The 21152-nt window shown below is 40.1% G+C and overlaps 1 protein-coding gene across 3 annotated transcripts in view; it reads left to right on the forward strand.

Annotated features, from left to right (window-relative positions):
• The window catches only part of nisch (nischarin), a 61768-nt gene extending 41324 nt beyond the window's left edge, over positions 1-20444 (forward strand). Inside the window, exons 14-20 of one of the 3 annotated variants that reach the window (XM_070895410.1) lie at positions 3771-3838; positions 4593-5966; positions 7726-7909; positions 9110-9260; positions 16256-16387; positions 17627-17788; positions 18903-20444. In XM_070895410.1, coding sequence (XP_070751511.1) covers positions 3771-3838; positions 4593-5966; positions 7726-7909; positions 9110-9260; positions 16256-16387; positions 17627-17788; positions 18903-19534 — 2703 coding nt within the window. In that variant the 3' untranslated portion in view covers positions 19535-20444. The remainder of the gene's footprint in view (positions 1-3770; positions 3839-4592; positions 5967-7725; positions 7910-9109; positions 9261-16255; positions 16388-17626; positions 17789-18902) is intronic. The other 2 variants (XM_070895409.1, XM_070895411.1) reach the window with 2 other exon arrangements.
• The last annotated feature ends 708 nt before the right edge of the window (positions 20445-21152 follow it).

Genomic DNA, 21152 nt, shown 5'->3' on the forward strand with positions numbered 1-21152 from the left:
TCAAAAATAAGATTGATAGATATTTGTTATGCAAGGGTATTAAGCGATTTGGGACCAAGGGGGGTAACCATAATCTAATTGAATAATGAACAGGCTCGAGGTGCTGAATGGCCTATGAGTAAAGGCATGTGGGAGTCGCAATTGCCCCCTGCTGAAAATGGGGTGCACGCACCCCGTTTCTGTTGTTTTCACCGCCGTGGTGGATGAGGTGGCCTCTTGATCGAAATTTCGCTCTTCGATTTTTTTTTTCCCCAGCAGTCCGGAAGTTGCTCATAATGGGGGCGGTAGTGCAGCAGTGAGCACACTTGAGGGGTGGGAGTTGGCGGGGGGGGGGGGGGCGCGGGTGTGGAGTGACCGCCTCTGCTGGTTTGGGTGGCGATCAGGAATAATAAGGGGGAAAAGTGGGCGTAGTCTATAGGCCCCCTAACAGTAGCTACACTGTTGGACGGCGTATAAATCAAGAAATAATGGAAGCTTGTAAAAAAGAAACGGCAATAATCATGGCTGATTTTAGCCTTCATATTGATTGGACAAAGCAAATTGGCCAGGGTAGCCTTGAGGAAGAGTTCATAGAGTGTATCCGGGATAGTTTCCTTCGGTCCGTTGTGGAACCAAACAGGGAGCAGGCTATCTTAGATCTGATACTGCGTAATGAGACAGGATTAATAAACTATCTCCAGTAAAGGATCCTCTAGGACTGAATGACTATAGCATGGTTGAATTTCGTACTGTTGGTCTCCGTATTTAAGGAAGGATATACTTGCATTGGAGGCTGTTCAGAGAAGGTTCACTCAGTTGATTCCGGAGATGAGGGGGTTGACTTATGAAGCTGGGTTGAGTAGGTTGGGCCTGTACACGTTGGAGTTCAGAAGAATGAGTGGCCTGGCACCCTTTAATGGGAGCCGCGCCACCATTGTATAAGACCATAGCCTCAATGCACCATCTCAAAAAAGCAGGTTTGGCACCGCCTGGCAGGAGGAAGTTTTTCTCAGCAGAATTTCGTAAATTAAGGTAAAGAAATCCTGGCAGCGGGTCAGTGTCCTATCTTGGTATAGCAATTTTCTGTGCCACTGGTTCATATTTAACTTTTTAAATGGTTATAGTAACTGCACATAAAAATGGCTTCTCTATCTGTCCAACCTGATCAAAACCATTAGTTGTGAGCAATTTTGTTTGTTTTGACTCATTTCAACCCTCCCCTAGTGACCTGCATGTTGTCATATTTCACTCAAACCTTTTGCTTGTTCAAATTGTAGAACTACTGTATAACTACTATGGGCTCAAAATTGGCCAGAAGTTGCTCCGTTTTTTTGGAGCAACTTGATTTTTCTGGGGTACCTTAAAAATCCCCATTTTGCACATTCAATTTGCGCCAGTGTAAGTGAGTTAGTTAGTTGGGATATTTTAGTTTTTTTTTTCAAAAGGGGGCATTACCAGCCACCTACGCCCGTTTTGGCCATTCAGGCCACTTTGGACAGCTAATAGTTACTCCAAACTAACTTAGGCCAGCATATGTGGCCGCACAGAAAACCCTTGCGGAGAGTTAAGAAATCAGTGCAGGTAGGTACATCTGAGACCATTTGGCCAGAGATAGGGGTGGGAAAGGAAGTGGCGAGGGCCTTGCAAAGCACTAAACAAAGCACAACAACATTCAAGAAGAAATAAAAAATAAAACTAAGTCCTCATCATCATCATAGGCAGTCCCTCGGAATCGAGGAAGACTTGCTTCCACTCCTGAAGTGAGTTCTTTGGTGGCTGAACAGTCCAATACGAGAGCCACAGACCTCTCACAGGTGGGACAGATAGTCGTTGAGGGATGGGGTGGGTGGGACTGGTTTGCCACACACACTTCCCGCTGCCTGCGCTTGATTTCTGCATGCTCTCGGCGTTGAGACTCGAGGTGCTTAGCGTCCTCTCGGGTGCACTTTCTCCACTTAGGGCGGTCTTGGGCCAAGGACTCCCAGGTGTCAGTGGGGATGTTGCACTTTATCAGAGAGGCTTTAAGTCCTACCTTCCTATCAAAACTCGGCCCGGGAAGTCAGCGTGCTGGCTGGTGCGGGAGGACACTCGGCCGAGGATAGGTGTGGGATGACGGGGAGAGCACAGGCCGATGACATCCAAGCAGAAAATGACTTCTAAGATAAACTGCCAACCTGCCAAAGGAGACATGGAACCTCTACCTCAACTGGGTATTTCGCCCTCTCGCCTGCGCTCGCCGACTCGCGCGCTCTATTCCAACGAACATAGTTCTAGCCTGGTGTGCGTCGTGAGGCCACTTGGCCTGGGATAGGGATAGGACGCATCGGGTCCCACACTGCAGAGGATCTACTGCGCATGCGCGAAACCTCCAGTGCGCATGCGCAGAGCTGCCGGCACTGTTTTTTGCACAGGGCCTAGCTCCTAATCGACAGACCACGCTATGGGAGAGGCCACAGAGTGGCCAGAATCCGGAAACATCTTTTCGGCGCCGTTTTCAGCCCACAAAGTTGGCGCATCTCTAGTGAGTGCGCCGAAAAAAACGGGTGAGCCAACTTTGAGCCCTATATGTGGGTTTTGACAATCTAAAGTATGGCACAACACACATTTCACCAAAGTGCAGCTTTGCTGTGGAGTGACATGTATTACATCTTTAGCCTTGGGCTATGGCTATATAGGAACTACATCAGTTACTCTAGGAATTGAAAAGATTTAAAATTAGAGCCATAGAATTTCACAGTCCAAAGCAGGACATTTAGCCAATTGTGCCACTGCAGGCTCTCTGGAAGAACTAACCACCTCCATTTCCCTTCCCTTCTTCCCACACCTGTTTACATATTTATCCTTTTTCCTTCTAAAATCTGTTCTCCCGACTGTTTCTGGTGAGGCATTCCATATCCGAACAACCCTTTGTATTTTAAAAAAAGCTCTTAGCTTTCCCTTTGTTCATTTGCTGCTGATTTTCCAATTATTGCCCTTTAGTTGCGGTTTGCTACATAAGAAATAGGAGCAGGAGTAGGCCACCTGGCCCCTCGAGCCTGCTCCGCCATTTAATAAGATCATGGCTGATCTGATCATGGACTGGATAGTTGAAAAAGTTTCCCCCTGTTTACCTCATCAAAGCCTTGCATAATTTTGAATACCTGTCAGATGATCCCTTGGCCTTCTCTGCTCTAATGAAAAGAGCCCAGTTTCTCAACTCCCTCATAACTTAAAAACCTCATCCCTGGTTTCATCTTGGTGTTCTTTTCTGCACCCGCTCCATAATAACATCTTTCCTAAAGTAGTGTGCCCAGAACTGGACACAGTATTCTGACAGGAGCCTAAATCAGTGATTTGTATCAATTTAGCATGTTCTCTTTGCTTTTGTCTTCAATTGTATTTTATAACCAACTTTGTAGTCAGGTTGGCCCGTTCCCTTTAATTAGCCTCCTTTCCAGCACCTTTATCAAAATTGGCAGTAGTAAGTGTTGGAATCATGTGACCAAAGGAGTGATTGGCTTGGAGAGCACACTATTGCAGTACAGCCCACATCACTGGAGTATATCAGCCCATGTCTGCACTTTCTACATGTCCCACGTGGGGAGAGAATTTGAGCGCAAATTGATTAGCGAACCTCTCGCACACTTGCTTGGCTCAAGTCAATAGAGAATGCATGGGAGGAGGTGAAAAAAGCAGGGAGAGATGGTTGAGGGAAACAGTAAATGCAATGAGTTTAACTTTTTTTTTAAAGTAATTTGAATCCATATTTTAAAATCAGATTTGATTTTCAGCTGTTTGAATTTTGATTTAAGGTTAAAAATCAGGAGATAAAATCTGTGAAGGAATCACTTGAGGAACATAATGACTACCCACATACAAGGTATGGCATTTCTTTGCTGCTGTAAGTATCAGTATATTGTGGGGGATAGAAGTGATTTAGTTCCTATATCTCGTAAAAGTGGGTAAATTATTTTGTTTGAAATTTTAACTTTAGAAGTTTTCACATTTCTTTTACACACTTGACCAGACAAACAACCTCTTTCCAGGCCAGTATATGTGCTTTTCTGGCCTCTGCTTGATTCTGTCCTTTGCCTGCAATGATGGGCTGAGATGGGCAATTTTAGTCATGTAGGAATCTCATGCTAACTGATGTACTGACAGGCTGCTCATATTCTTCTTTTACATACATATTAACAAGAGTTGTGCTGCAGGTACATGTGTAACTGTACCATACCTTTCTTAGTAATACAGTTGACTTACTTTGGACTGCTTGCGCAAAAGTATAGATTTTGGGTATATTTATCAACACAATGTTAGTGTTCTTTTAAAAGAACAGGATTGAATCCAGTGTTCAGAGTAAGGCTAGCATGACAAAATATTGTGAAGTCCATTATACAATATGAGCAATATACAATCGAGCTACTGAAGAACCTTTGCATCATTGCCATATATTATCCAGGTCTAATGCATCCTTTGCATTTAATTACTACTTGCAGTAGTCTGAGGTAAATATTGAATTGTGCTCTTAAAATGTATGCTTTATTTCTATATTTTTTCCCCGTGTACAGCATTTGTGTAGTTTTCACTGACTCAGATTTAAACCTTTTGTCTTCCCCCCCCCCCCCCCCAAAAAGGTTTGGTCCTGCAAATGCAATTGCCCAAGCTGATGAGCCGGACTCATTACACAATCCTACAATGACACTTGTGCTGCCTTTCTCCTGTGTGTCGTACACTGCCAGCAATCATGACTTTGCTGCATATTTGTCTGGAATGATTAACCAAGCTGCATTGAAACTACATACCACTGAGACCTTGATTGACTGCCAAGGGAACCCTGTTGACCATCCTGAGGTTTTCAATAATGAAGCTGGATATTTTGAAATGGGACTAGATCAAGGTGACACTATTTTGGGATGTAGTTCAAACATTGATCTTGCTCGTATTTCTGCAAATGTACAAGCTGAGACCAGTAGGGTATTGAAGGTACTGTGGACTCTTTGTATTCAGGTGAATAAAGGACTAAGATTGTTTGCATCTTGCATTGTGTTGACCGACACTGTTGTAGGTGTATTTCAGATTCCTCAACATGAAATCTTGGGGAATATGCAAAGTGTTATTTCTCAGATGCTGCTGGTACTCTATTTTCCCTATTCTGAAATTTTGAAAGTGGACTTTGAAGTGCCAGAAATGTGTCTTTCAATGAAGATGAAAACCCACGGTTGTTTCTTCTTTATCTCCGATTCCCAGAATCTCAAAGATTTCTACTCGTGTTTAAAGACTGTTCTGCATAAACAGTCTGAATCTGTTTCAAGTTTGCCTAGGGTTGATTATGAAGGGCTACTTATGAAAGACTTCATCCTTCAGCTTTTGCAGTATCAGCAGCTCCCACTAAATGACACTGAAATTAAAGGTAGTTTTGCTGCATATGTTCTACTCCAAGATAATCTCACACCTCGGGATCAGTTAGAAGTGTTAAATCCTTCTGTTCTACATACTGAAGTGGTCAGTGGCACACAGTCAAAATCCAAGAACTCTCCATATTCTGAAATTTGTTCGGTAATTCTTCCTGGGAGAGAAGAGAATTCCAAACCTGTCTACATACCTTGTCTGCTGTTTTTGACAGCCCAGTACCTTCATTTTGTGAGGGTGGATTTCTGTATAGCAGCAAAAAGGTGTCCTGATCCTGAAGTGGAGGATGCAAGAAATCCATTTAAGTTGAACCGAATTCCACTGGCCACATTGCTTTTAAATCCAAAGCAAGGATCCCAGACTGTTGATACAGTTGCATTTTGGGATGGCCATGTACTTGAATTCTTGATTGGATACCAACTTGCAACAGCAATTTTTGTGTTGCCTCATGACAAGTTCCACTTTCTACGACTGTTCAATCAACTAAGAGCAAGCCTTCAAGGTGTCCGATCGATTGTAGTGCACAGAAGGTCTCCAGATCACAGCTGCTTGGCAAAATATTCCACGGATACCATCGGTCACTCTCCAGAAACTGAAAGGTAATAACAACAGGACAATACATGGTTGGTAGTCTAATCCCAAGGTGTATTTCATAAGGGACATGATCTAAAGTAAGTGTGTTCGAAAGAAACCATCTCTCTCCCGCCCCTGTAGCCATGCATTTATTTGCAGATAGGAAGGCAGCATTGGCTGTCCTGTGGATCTCTTGACTGCTATTGATGCAGTTGTATGATTGGTAACTGAGTTGTGGACAGGGTCATTCTGCTGTAGGAATGGAATGCCTCACTTTCTGCCTGGCACTCAGTCTATCGGCCTTGATGAGGACCGACTAAACCCAGTAACCCTGAGTTTTGATATCAGTGCCTTAAGCTTCAAACTGTGTACGATTAGTTGCCTGTATAAAATTCAGTGCATACATTGTATTTGCATACAGGACTTTACTCTGAATTAGGGATGAAACTTTCACAAATGTATGCGACGTTTTGCCGAGTGTTAAAGTAGCAAGTGGAACTTACACCAGAATGATCTGTATCTGGTTGTTCTACCAATTGATGAGTGGAACCTATTATATAGAGGCTTCTGCAGTCCTATGTGGTTGATGCCTGTAATCTGACAAAATTGACATTGCACATCTGTCCATGGTGAACCCAAGTCAGTGTTGCACTTTTATTCAGGGAACTAATATAATGTGTAACACACAATGCAGCCATTTCTTAAAAATAGCACCAGTAGAGAGTACTGTAAGCATAAAGTTTAATCCTTGCACTGCTTGTACTTATATACAGTATTGAAATTCCATCTTGATGACATGTTGGTTTTCATGTTTTTTTTTTATTTTTGCCCAATATTTGTAACGTAATAAAAGGTACAAGATGAAATTGGGTCTTCCGGAAAATTGTTTCTGAAAACTTTACCTGACTCTGTACCCATGGGATAACTAGAAAGTTTGTATTTTTATTTAGAATTGTAAAGTATTATAACACAGATATGGGCCATTTAGCCCATCAAGTCTATACCATGTTTTTCCCCTCCACGTAAGCCACCAAGTCTGATCCCACTCCTCACTCATGTTTTAAAAAAACTAATTATAGGATGTTTTAGTTACTGCGTCAACAACAGATTGTGTAAAGACATTTTTCCTAACCTCCACATAAATACTTATGATTTATCTTAAATCTGCGCCCACTTGTTACCATCTTGCCAATCAGTGGAAACACTCTTAACACATACCCCATGTAACATAGTCCTTTATAATCTTGATCTTTGGTTACCACGTAACCTCCTCAGCTCACATTTGGGGTGGTGGGGAGACGGCGGGGAGAGAGAAAAGGCCAAACTTAAATCCGTGTGCATATTAACCTCCTTATCCTTGGTAAGACTTGAGGAATCAATGCTGTGCCTTTTCCATTGCTTTTCTATCCTATCTATAAGGGAATACCCAAGACTCTACAGTATATTCCATGTTTGAATTGCCTCCTTGCTTTTGTATTCTAGATAGAATTCTGTCTAAACTCTAGAAGGATCTTACTGAAAAATCCATTTGTGAAAGAATGGTAACAGTTACGTCTGTCACTATAAAAATTAACTAAATAGCAAATTCATGGCAGCAAGTAGTTATAGAATACCAAAGTATTTGGCTAATTAGTGTTCCATTGCACATGGATTGTAAAAGTTTTATTTAAAAAATGCTTTTCCATTATTTTCTGTTTCCTCAGTTTTTATTGAGTTCGTCCCATTGTTCTGGAGCATATACTGTATTACTTTTAAGTTGCCATGTTTTGTGGTTTTTTTTTATAGCAACCAGCCAAAACTCAGATCGGAGCTGAGTCTTTCTCTGCTGTATCCTTCAGAGGCACTGCTGCAGAAACTAACTGAAGAAAACCAGTGTCCTTTTTATCTTTCTGCCTCCCCATCTCTCTGGCACCTGGCAGGTTTGAAAGGAAGAGCTATTGTGGAATATTTTCACAACAATGTGGCTGAGGTAATCCTTATACATGGTGGGTGTATATATTTGTGTTGCTTCCTCTTTGCTAAAGCCACCAGAGACGTTACCAGTTAGACTGAACATAACAATGATGGCAGACCTCTGGGACAGCTGTGTTGATCTTGATGGCCTGGTGTTCCTTTCTTGTCGGACAAGGTTATGGCCACACGGGAATAATTCCAGGCATTAGACTTTTCACCAGTTCAGCCATTTGGGGATTAGCCATAACACTTATTTTCCATTTGATTGTATGTATGATTGAGAACTGCCTAACCCATATCTCACAGATTTGGCATCATTGTAATACAGTATTAGAAATTATTTCAGATATTTATTATGCATCATGAAATTACACCTGTCATTTAAATTTCTGGCTGTCAAATGGATGTGCTGGGAATTGTTTATTCTGCATTCTTGTCTGTCTATAGTAAATTTTCAGTTCTATAATCATGGAACCATTTATCCAACTCATTAAATTTAATGCATGAATTGCTTTTGTCAAATTCGTGGTCACATTTTTAAATGCATGAGTCCACATTGCTTGCTGATAAACTCATGTTTTATACCATTTTCTTTTGATTTAAATGGTCTTCCTCAATGATTCGGCTTGTCAAATTTCCATTCTACTCTAAGTGACTTCGTATTATCAGATTCTGATCAACTAGAAATTAATTGAGAAGTGTGTGTGGAGTTGATGTTTTGCACACTAATCAATTTGTCGAATATTTATATTTCATCAATGAATATTGCTAGGCCTGCATTGAGAAACTTTTTTTTTAAATGTACTTTGCATTTGTTCTATTCTTGCACAGCATAACTATTTACATGACTTCAAAAACCTTTGATTTTTATTTTTACTTGGGGTATTTTTTATAACTGTTCATTTTTGAAATTTAATTCAATTATCCAACCAGCAATCCCCATATATGGTGGGTCACTTGATATTAAATAGTAATTCTGTACGTTTATTTCAGTCTGCAGAAGATTAAATCTGGAATACTTGTATAGTTGATGATTTCCATTTTTAAATTGCTATGCAACAAGTCTGTTCTCTGAAAGGGTCACTTTTCAAAACTGAATTGCTAATTGATGGCTAAAGCAAAATTGGGTGTGCATTTTATTTTCACCCTTTTTAGGTGCTTTCTTTTTTCTTTATCCTCTCTGTTGCACTAACATTCTTCATTTGTACTTTTGCAGGTTGAGAATGAGGAGCTACGGCATCTAACTTGGTCTTCAGTCATATTTTACAAATGTTCTGAGCTTGAAGTGACTGCATGCATAATGCTCTCTACCAAAGCTTTGTATTTTGTGTTGGATGATGCCATTGTTCAGCTTGCTGATCAAACTGGTAGGAATAATTGATTCGTGTCTGCTTAAATTTGCATTTGTGTAGAGGCAATTATATTAACTTCAATTTCTATGTTTTGCAAGTACTGTTTGCATTGTTTAGTATTTGGAACATTGTGATATAGTTAAAATCTTATGTAAGGAACACTTAAGTAAAAGGATAGTCAAAGAAAAAGGATGAGATTACTAGATGCTCTTCATCTGGAATGCACTGCCTGAAAGGATACTGGAAGCAGATTCAATAGTAACTTTTAGAAGGGAATTGGATATATACTTGAAACAGAAAAATTTGCAGGGCTATTGGGAAGCAGTGGGAGTACTGGGTTGCTCTTTCAAAGAACTGACACAGACACGATGGGCCGAATGGCCGCCTCTGCTGTATGATTCTAAGATCTCTGTCTTGTGGCTGGGATTGAGAGAATCTATGGAAGTATATAGCATAAGTACCTCCCCTCTGTTTTTAACAGAGGACGGTGAAAATGGTACCGGAGAAAGGTATGGAAGAGCAGCTCAAGCAATAAATGTGTAGAAATTTGTATGGGCCTGTTTTCACAGGCAGCTTGTCCATTTTAGTTTGCTTGTTTCACCAACTGCGGCCCAAACATAAGTCCCAGGACCGGGTGGGGGAAGTGATTGGGATAGTACAAAGTCTGGGGAGCATGCGTGCCCCTCCACAGGAATGGTTTTAAAAAATAAATAAATAAATATATATAATATATATACTATATATATATATATATATATTATATATATATTATATAATATATATATATATTATATAATTATAAAATATATATATATAGTATATATATTATATATAATTATATATATTTGAAACACACAATCATTTTTTTTTAAGCATCCGCTGCTTAGTCTGCAGCGGTAGCTGAAGAATCCTGAGCAGAACAGGTCCGCTAATCCCTAAGCAATTTCTGCTAAGGAGCCTAAAACAGGCAATAGGCACCTCACTTGTAAGCAGCCTAACATCTGTTTTAGGTGGCTGCCAGGGATTCCTGAAAAAAATGGCACAACCTAATATCGGGTCAGATGTTTTTCAGGTGTTCTCGGGGCGCTGGACGTTGGTCCCCAAAATTGGTCCGCATGCCTGATTTACACCTCGATGACGAGTGAAACAGGTCCAATTTCTACCCCAAATAGTCAAAGGAAACAGTGTAAAAGTTAATGGGAATAAAAAGATGGGGGGGGTGGGGGGGATCACCAGACATTGTGCTTTACGGGTCGAGGTGCTGGTAGTGGTGCCACTGACGATAATTATCCAACAATTTTTGGAAACTGGAATTGTGCCAAAGTATTGGATGATAGCAAATGTTACCTTCCTGTTCAAGGTGGGGCTAAACCAAATAAATTGTATGCCAGGTCGTCCTGGTTTTGGTTGAGGGTAGACATTTGGAGTCCATAGTATGGGATTAAATTAGCGAACACTTAGAATGAGTTAATTGAGAGTGTTGGCATGGGCTTATTGGGGACCACAGGAAGGATTTGTAAAGCGCAGTTTATGCTTTTAATAATTGAATTTTTTGAGAGAATTGGTGTAAAAATGGAATATGAAGGGTGTGTGTAGATTTTCAAAGTTTGACGTGCCACGTGAGAGCTTTATGAAAATTAAGGCACACGGTGTTAAAGGGAATGTAGCTACTTGGATGGCGAGCTGGCTAGGAGACAAAAATGCAAAATGGTAAATAAATGCACCAAATGGCAGGATGTGAGGATTAGTGTGTCCCAGCAATCTGCTGGGTCCTTTTTTGAGGAATGCTGATAGGCAAATTGTGAGAGAATAGAGGAGCTAGAAGGAGGACAGGCAGTGGACAGATGGGTGACTGACTTCAGTTCAATGCAGAGAAATGTGAAGCATTTTTGGGGGGTGTGGGGTAGTTAGAACTGTGAGGTGAATGATCTTAATCTAAAATGGCTTGGAGGTTGAGAGATCTAGGGGGTGCAGATACACTGAATTTTGAAGATTGGGTAACAGGCTTAAAATAAAGCAAATTATATCTTGGGGTATTGAATATAAAAACAAAGTGATGTTGAATTTGTACAAGACATGAGTATTGTATGTCATTCTGGGAACCATGTCATGGAAAGAATATTGGATGTGAAATGGGTCCAGTGAAGTTTTGCTATAATTAGTGGTTATTTTTAGAAGTCCTGCAAAATTGGGGCTTTTTCCTCTGCAACAGAGAAAGTTGAGGGAGAATCTAAGGTTTTACAAATTATGAAGGGTTTTAAGAGGATAAATAGTAAGTTGTTTCCACTGGTCAATGAACTGGTAACAAGTGAATAGAAAAACAGAATATTTTTTGAATGGTGAGAAACTTTTAAGTGTTGGTGTTCAGAGAGATTTGGGTGTCCTTGTGCAAGAAACACAAAGCTGGCATGCAGGTATAGCAAGCCATAAGGAAGGAAAATGGCATGTTCTTTATTGCAAGGAGGTTGGAGTATGAGTAAGGAAGTCTTGCTACAAATGTACAGGGCCTTGGTGAGACCACACCTGGTGTACTGTGCACAGTTTTGGTCGCCTTATCTAAGTAAGGATATACTTGCCTTGGAGGCGGTACCACGGAGGTTCACTAGATTGATTCCTGGGATATGAGAGCTGTCTTATAATGAGAGATTGTGTAGAATGGGCCTATACACTCTGGAGTTTAGAAGAATGAGATTTGATCTCATTGAAACATACAAGATTCTGAAGGGGTTTGACAGGGTAGATGCTGAGAGGTTGTTTCCCCTGGCAAGAGTGTCTAGAACTAGGGGGCACAGTCTCAGGATGAGGGGTAGGCCATTTAAGACAGAGATGAGGAGGAATTTCTTCACTCAGAGGATTGTGAATCTTTGGAATTCTCTGTCCCAGAGGGCTGTTGATCCTGAGTCTCTGAGTATATTCAAGGCTGAGCTAGATAGATTTTTGGAGTTTAGGGGAATCAAGAGATATGGTGATCGTGCAGGAAAGTGAAGTTGAGGTCGATGATCAGCCATGATATTGAATGGCGGAGCAGGCTCGAGAGGCCGTATGGCCTACTCCTGCTCCTATTAAGTGAGCATGGATTTGGGATGATTTAGTAGAAGTATGAAGAGAATTTTCTTTCAATGTTAGAATCTGGAATGCTTTACCATTTGAGGCTATTGAGGCAAAGATTATAACCGGATATAGGATTCGAATAAATAGCATCGGTTGAAGAGTGAACATTTCCACAGGCAAAGTGTCCAAATGACCAGTAATTTCTAATTCTGAGCGTTGTTAAACCTCTGAAGTAGGACTTAAATTGTCGGAGTGAGGTCATTTAGATCGTCTAGTTTGCTCAGTTGTATTATGTACTCTTCTTGCCATTAACTGATCCTTTTTCATCTCCTTCTGACTTCAGTTCAAGTAATATTTTATTAAAAATTAATCCTGTTCTGTAATTACAGAGCTGAGTTATTGAAATAGGAAAGAGTTCTTGATAGTAACGGATGGGGGAGACAGAGAAAAAGAATTGTTCAGTATTTAAGAGCTTTAATATTCTTAAGGTTTCTTAATTAAAGCTGTTGAGCACAGTTGATTTTCTCTCCTCTCCTGAAATACCTGCTCCTAGTGGCTATTCTTCATATGAGAGCTATGACTGAGTATTGTGCAGAGTTTTGCTGGGACGGGGGAAAAGAGTAGGGTGCAAGATTAAAACTGAACCCAACACCTGGCATCCATGCACCGGGGGCGGGATAGGAAATAGGAACAGAACTCTGTCGTTTGGCCCTTGGAGCCTGCTCCATCATTTAATAAGATTATGGCTGATCTGATCATTGTCTCAGCTCCACTTCCCTGTCCGCTTTCCATAACCTTTACTCCCTTATCGCTCAAAAATTTGTGTCTCTCCGCCTTAAATATATTCAATGACCCAGCCTCCACAGCTCTCCGGGGCAGAGAATTCCATAGATTTAAAACTCTCTTTGAGAGAAGAAATTCCTCCTCATCTCAGTTTTAAAATGAGGCCCCTTATTCTGAGATTATGTCCCCTAGTTTTAGTTTCCTGAGTGGAAATATCCTCTCTGCAACTACCTTGTCAAGTCCCCTCATTATCTTCTATGTTTCAATAAGATCACTTCTCATTCTTCTGAACTCCAATGAGTATAGGCCCAAACTACTCAACCTATCTTCATGAGACAACCCCTTCATTTCCGGAATCAGCCTAGTGAGCCTTCTCTGAACAGCCTCCAATGCAAGTGTATCCTTCCTTAAATCCGGAGACCAAAACTGTGTACCATACTCTAGGTGTGGCCTCACCAATGCCCTGTACAATAGCAGGACTAATCTGCTTTTATACTCCATCCCCCTTGCAATAAAGACCAACATTCCATTTGCCTTCCTGATTACTTGCTGTACCTGCATGCTAACTTTTTGTGTTTCGTGTACAAGGACCCCCAGGTCTCTCTGTACTGCATCACTTTGCAATTGTTCACCATTTAAATTATAATTTGCGCTTCTACTTTTTTCTGCCAAAGTGGGTAACCTCACATTTTCCCACATTATACTCCATCTGCCCACTCACTTAGCTTGTCTATATCCCTTTGCAGATTTCTTGTGTCCTCCTCACATATTTGCTCTCCCACCCACTTTGTATCATCTGCAAACTTGGCTACATTACACTCGGTCCCTTCATCCAAGTCATTAATATAGATTGTAAATAGTTGAGGCCCCAGCACCGATCCCTGTGGCACCCCACTAGTTACTGTTTGCGAACCAGAACTTGACCCATTCATCCCGATTCTCTGTTCTGTTAGTTAGCCAAACCTCTATCCATACTAATATATTACCCCCAACCCCGTGAACTTTTATCTTTTAACCTTTTATGTGGCACCTTATTGAATGCCTTCTGGAAATCTAAACACATCACATCCACTGGTTCCCCCTTATCCACCCTGCTCGTTACATCCTCAAATAACTCCAGCAAATTTGTCAAACATGATTGTCCTTTCATAAAACCATGTTGACTCTGCTTGATTGAATCATGCTTTTCCAAATTTCCCGCTACTGCTTCCTTAATAATGCACTCCAACATTTCCCAACGAACCAATGGCCAACTGGTCTATAGTTTCCTGCTTTCTGTCTGCCTCCTTTTTTTACATGGGGGCGTTACATTTGCGGTTTTCAAATCCACTGGGACGTCCCCAGAATCCAGGGAATTTTGGTAGATTACAACCAATGCATCCACTATCTCTGCAACCACTTCTTTTAAGACCCTAGGATGAAAGCCATCAGGTCCAGGGGACTTGTCTGCCTTTAGTCCCATTATTTTATCGAGTATTACTTCATTAGTGATAGTGATTGGATTAAGTGACTCCCTCCCTATAGTCCCTTGATTATTCACTATTGGGAAGTTTTTAGTGTCTTCTACCATGAAGACTGATACAAAATATTTGTTCAAAGTCTCTGCCATTCCCCTGTTCCCCATTATTAATTCCCCAGTCTCATCGTCTAAGGGACCAATATTTACCTTAGCCACTCTTTTTTTTTTCTACTTTTTTATGTACCTGTAGAAATTCTTACTATCTCTTTTTATATTTTGTGCTAGTTTGCTTTCATAATCTATCTTCCCTCTTTATTTTTTTTTTTGTCGATTCTTTGCTGGCTTTTAAAAGTTTCTCAATCCTCTGGCCTCCCACTAGTCTTGGCCACTTTGTATGGCCCGGTTTTCAATTTGATACCATCTCTTATTTCCTTAATTAGCCATGAATGGTTATCCCTTCTCATTGGGACATATTTTTTGCGAGTTATGAATTATCTCAAGTATCTGCCACTGCTCATCAGCCGTCTCTCACTTTAATCTATTTTCACAGTCTACTTTAGCCAACTCTGCCTTCATACCTTTGTTTAAGCTGAGGACACTAGTTTGAGATACAACTTTCTCACCCTCCAACTGAATTTGAAATTCAACCATGCTATAGTCATTCATTCCTAGAGGATCCTTTACTAGGAGATCGTTTATTAACCCTGTCTCATTACACAGTACCAGATCTAAGATAGTCTGCTCCCTGATTGGTTCCGCAATGTACTGTTGAAGGAAACTATTCCGGATACACTCTATGAACTCTTCCTCAAGGCTACCCTGGCCAATTTGCTTTGTCCAATCAATATGAAGGTTATTCATACTCATATGGATCTTCCCCCTCCCACTCCAAGTTTCTCTCCAGCCCAGAGGAGATGTCCTTAACCCTGGCACCGGGTAGGCAACACAGCCTTCGGGACTCACGCTCTCGGCTGCACTGTCTCCTACCACTACAACGTTTCTTTTTACTCCCCCCCCCCCCCCCCACTTAAATGGCTCCCTGTACCATGGTGCTGTAGTCAGTTTGCTCATCCTCCCTGCAGTCCCTGCTCTCGTCCACACAGGGAGTAAGAGCCTCAAACCTGTTGGACAAGAGCAAGGGCCGAGGCTCCTCCATCACTCCATCCTGAGTTGGGGGTTATCAATGAGTACAAACATCCGTTTTGTATTTTAAGTAACCTAGGATGGAGATTTTTACTGATAAATGGTGTAAAGGATTAATTACCTTCTGTAATACGTGGGTGCTTCTGCCGTAAATGAATTTTATTTGGGCTCAGTAAATCGTTCAACTGGTTGCACATTCCCCATGTAATCACTTGTGGATTAAATATAATAAAATATTTACAGGCTCAACTTTGACATTTTTTTGTTTTGTTTTCCTTATCCTTTTAATGCAAAACATTAGCTATAAAAGCAATCCTGGATATACATGTATTCTGCAGACTTCACCTGAATGTGGGTTTCTTCATATCTTATCCACTACATAATACTGTTAGTCGTATAAACTAGTACCTCCTTAATGTTGCTCCAGTTTCAATAATTAACTGGAGTAAAAGTTTAAATATTCATTTTCGAACAGTTCTCTGTCGGGAACATGGAGTAAATAACTCTGTGTGTAAAAATAGATATAACTACATTAAGCTCACTAACATCTGATGGCCTGTTTTCATTTTATTAGGATGTTGGAATGAGAGGCTGTCTTCTGACTGTGAACAGACCAGTCTGCTGCTGTCCTTCTGCTTTGTCCTAAAATTAAATGATCTACAGAATGTACACGTGGGCCTTTTCGATCAGTATTTTCGCATCACTGGTGAGTCAACCCTTCAAGTTAGCTCAGTTTTTCAAGCATTTAGAAAATGTCTACTTTTTGTGTTGCTCCTTTTTATAACCGTGCAATAACAGTAAACTTAGTTGTATTTCTTAAAAAATTTGTTGACATTTTAACCATGACCATGGTAAAGCAATGAATTGCTGTCCGAGATGTCAGTATGTTATTTGTTTAATACTGATAAGAACTAGGAGATTTTTTTGCAGCAGAAGAGCAGTCCTTTGTTCAACTGACAACAATACAGAAATTCCTGCAATGCAAATTAATTTCCTTTTGTCTTGCTAATCTTACAGCACAGAAAGAGGCAATTCAGCCCATGTCTGTGCCAGCTCTTTGAAAGAGCTATCAAATTAGTTCCATGTCCCTGCTCTTTCCCCATGTATCAATTTCCCTTTTGAAAGTAACTATTGAATCTGTTTCCACCACCCTACCAGCTAGTGCATTCTAGATCATAACCACTTGCTGGTCTCCTCATCTCATCTCCCCTCTGGTTCTTTTGCCAATTATCTTAAGTCTTTGTGTTCTGATTATCAACCCTCCTGTCGGTGAAAACAGTTTCTTCTTATTTACTCTCAAAACCGGTTGTAATTTTGAACACTACTATTAAATCTCCCATTGACCACCTCTGCTCCAAGGAGAACAATCTCAGCTTCTCTAGTCTCTCCACATAACAGTCCCTCAACCCTGGTACCATTCTAGTAATTCACCTCTGCACCCTCTAAGGCCTTTCTGTGGGCTGGAGAGTGTGATGGTACGGAAGTTGGCTGCCTGTGATATTTTATATCCATTCTTGGTTTAGATTTTTGTAGGGTAGAATGGGTTAATGCACTTTTTATTGTCAAATTATGTTTAGGGATAGTCCTACAAAATTATTCCCCATCAAGCTCAGTCCTCGTGGAGAATTTGTGAATTTTCAAAGATCAGTATTGCAGCAATGTACACAAGTTAATACTTCATAAATGTCATCAAGAATGATGACTTATAGATGTTGGCTAACAAGTTAAGAATTTTTACTGAAAGGCTTCACTATTGGTAAAAAATACTCTTCAAAATGAGGGAAAAATATATTCTTGTTACCTATTTAGGCAAACACTCAATGCAGTTTCCTCCTAGATTTAGCAAATATATACAATATCTTTTATTTTTAAAAAAAAAAAGACTAGTTTTATTTTTAATTAGTGATGCTTCATTAATGTGTTTTTTTTTAAACTTGTGATCTAGGTCCATCTGCTGAACACATAGTTGCTTGCCTGACCAGGGACAGCTTTACCACACATACCTTTGTGCAGCAGTTAATGGCGGTATTATCTTTGTTGGAACGGACGCCTTCACCAGAGCCAGTGGAGCTAGATTTCTATACAGAATTTGGAAAGAAAAGCACAGGTAATGTGGACAGGGCTAAAACATTTTTACAGTAGTTTAATTGAAGTTCTGCAGGGATATCCTCCTGAAACCTGCGATTGTCCTTTGTTTGCTCTCCCTATTTGTGGTTCACATAATGGAAAGCTGCACTTTTATTTTTTCTCATTATTTCTAGTATATGTTAGTGCATGGTGTATAGGAAGAAGAAACCAGTGATGTGCAACTAAAATTTATTGCCGGAAACATTTAATGAAGTGGCCATAGTATTTAACACGCCTGTGCAAGCTAGTTTATGATCATTACAAAAACCTTCAAAACTGCATTCAAATAGTCTGACGCTCTTGATGTAACTTTTCTGACTGCTATATGCTGCCAGTTTCCATGTATTTTCATGGTACTGATAAAGACTGACTATGTAAATAGGATTTAGCACTGAAACCTGAAGATAATTGACTGTTCAATAGTTTGCCACTATTAATACACAATCACCATTATATTTTGGGGGTTAAATGTTTGTAGTTTTTACTTAATATTTACTAACTGGATGGACAGACCATCAACTCTCTCTGCATCTCGTGCACAGAATGGACATTTTATATGTAAATGAGATTATTTTTTCGGGTTCATTCCCACTTATGGCCTCTCCAAGCCACAAATGTCATTTGACTAACCTTCCACCAGTAGCTAGGAAGTGCAGAAGAGTGCTTAATGATGCATTTTTTTTCTCTGCCTTGTCTGTGTGGGGCAGTGCTGGGCTTCTGTTTCTTAATGCAGCACTGATTAGAGATTGAACCTACACTCTGTTTTCACGTGTTGTGCTCCAACTTGCTACGCTTCTACACCACCTTGGCACATCCATTTTTTTAAAATCTTGCTTTGTGCCCACAATACTATTCTTCATATTTAACTCCTCCTATCTTGATAATTCACAACAGCAAAAGTAGCTTAATGAAAACCTCCAGAGCTAAATGATAAGTTAGTACTTAATTTTAGGGCCTGGAATAGATGCCTGTTTTTGCTTGTTAGCAATTCCGCCTCCCAATATGGAATATGTTGGTTTGCAATTCAATTCATTCATAAAATATATTAATATGCCAAGGACTATTTTTAACCCATGTGTATCTTTTCTGAACAGGTCAAATGGAAAATTATGAAATTGTCCACTCTAGTAGAGTGAAATTCATTTATCCCAGTGAAGAAGAGGTTGGTGACCTGTCTTTTATAGTAGCGGAGAACATACAGGAACCAAATAATCTCCAGACATCCAACATTCTCTTGTATGTTCTGGCATTTCAAGTAAAGTCTCTGGAGAGCTCTTCACATGCTAGCAAAAGTTCTTTGCAGCCTAAAACCTTAATTTTGACGAGCTATGACATGCTTCTATTTGAAGAAGATTATGTCAGCTATCCATTGCCAGAATTTGCAAAGGAGCCTCCACAGAGGGACAAATACCAATTAACTGATGCCAGGAGGATCCGTGATCTGGATCGTGTGCTCATGGGTTATCAGACCTATCCCCAGGCCATCACGTTTGTGTTTGATGATGTGCAGAACCGTGACCTCCTGAGTAACATGATGCTCGACCATTTTGAACATCCACTTAATGCCTCTTCTGGAAGTAGAAGAAACCACTGCAACACCAGCTGTGAAGTTCAATGGTGTCTCTTTGTAGCCAGTCCTGAAAGTCGTGAGAAGCTGATTGCGTTGCTTGCTAGACAGTGGGAACTGCTTTGCAGTAGAGAATTGCCAGTTGAACTTACAGGCTAACTTGTTGATGCCAAGTATGGCCAATAATAACTTGTACTGATAGTGAAGTTATATTTGTACAGCACTCTTGGGGATTTGTAAATACCATGGGAGTCAGACCAGTTGTTTCTTTGATGGCTAGGGCTTTTAAAGTTTATTTTTTACAAATTCAACATAAATATGTTTAGCTTTACACACATGCATCTTGCTGTGTTGTACAATGTAAATTGTACATAAAGGTCACTATTGCATGTTATGCTTGTAAGTTTTTGAAATATTAAGTGCAATGTTTGTATCTAATGGACAACATTCTTTAGTATGCTGCTATAATTAATTTGCAATAAAGTTGTTGGTCTTCGATCCTTTTTTAAAAAAAAAAATTTGAGGAACTTGGTTTTAATGAGAGTTTTACAATATTTAATAGTTTTTTTTGCTGGATAAAGCTGCATTTTGGTGTACTATTATATAGTACTGTAGAATGGAGAAGATGCAGGTTCAAATTCATCTGTTCCAATCGGTTCTCAGTCCAAGGAGGGAAGATTAGAGGGCAAACCGGGACAGTTGAGTTGATTTTACATGTGCATGTGGTCAGCCAAAGATGGCACTGGCTAACGTATACAAGGGGGCTGTTAGCATGTTGTTAGAGGATATAGCAATTACTTGGCACTTCTGTAAGCAGGGACATAACAATTTCCAAGAACCCAAAATATAATTTTGCAAGTGTATATAAATGAATGTCCAGTAAGTGCTTTATGTGCTGTATTAAATTTGTTTTGTCACTTGTTTGGTGAATTTGAAGAAGCCTTCCTTGGCGAATACAGTGTATTGAATCTATGGGAGTTCATGGTACTAATCTGCCACACAAAAGGTGCCGAGAAGTAGTTGGCTGCTATCCTAAACAGGAAAATCAGATACCAAATCAGGCCAGAATTCCCCCCCCCCCCCTCCCACCTTCTAACTGACTATTCCAGAGAGGCATTAGTCAAGGCCAGGAACAAGCGCCATGCATGCCAGCCCACAGCAGGAATAGAACAGATGAAAATTAGTCCCATAATGTTGGCTGTTTTAAAAGGTAATTTTAAATAAAATACAAAATGATAATTAAACTGTCATAAAATGTTAGTATGGAGGTTCCTAGTCCATTGTGGCATGATTTTAAAACTTGTGATTTGATCCTTTTGTATCATTTTGTCAGTTACACATTGTATAAGCAATTATCTATCTGCGATTATATACAGCACTTTTTAATTACCCCAACCATGTGTATTATGTAAAAAGAACAACATCGTAATCTAATTTGCGGTTTTAGATTGTAGTTTTAAACCATTCATTTGAACCCCCTGGAGAATATCTTGTTCCAATTATCCATTCTTTTAAATTTCAACAGAAGTTGCAGGAAGATTATTGTAACATCACAAATACTTATACAGTTTACAAAATGTTGGAGTTGGTTCAGCAGAGGATGAATCTTCACCGTAACTCCTCATTAAGTAACCATGTGGGGTGTACCACCCGGTGGATATCTTAAGAGTTAATGCTGAAATTTGGCTCACCAAACTGTCTTACATCAACAAGTCCGGATTGTATTCGCATTTACATTACCAACCTCCTCAGAATCCACACAAGCAAGTGAGTGAAT

The sequence above is a fragment of the Pristiophorus japonicus genome, chromosome 12 (assembly GCF_044704955.1).
Source record: "Pristiophorus japonicus isolate sPriJap1 chromosome 12, sPriJap1.hap1, whole genome shotgun sequence".
Lineage (NCBI taxonomy): Eukaryota > Metazoa > Chordata > Chondrichthyes > Pristiophoridae > Pristiophorus > Pristiophorus japonicus.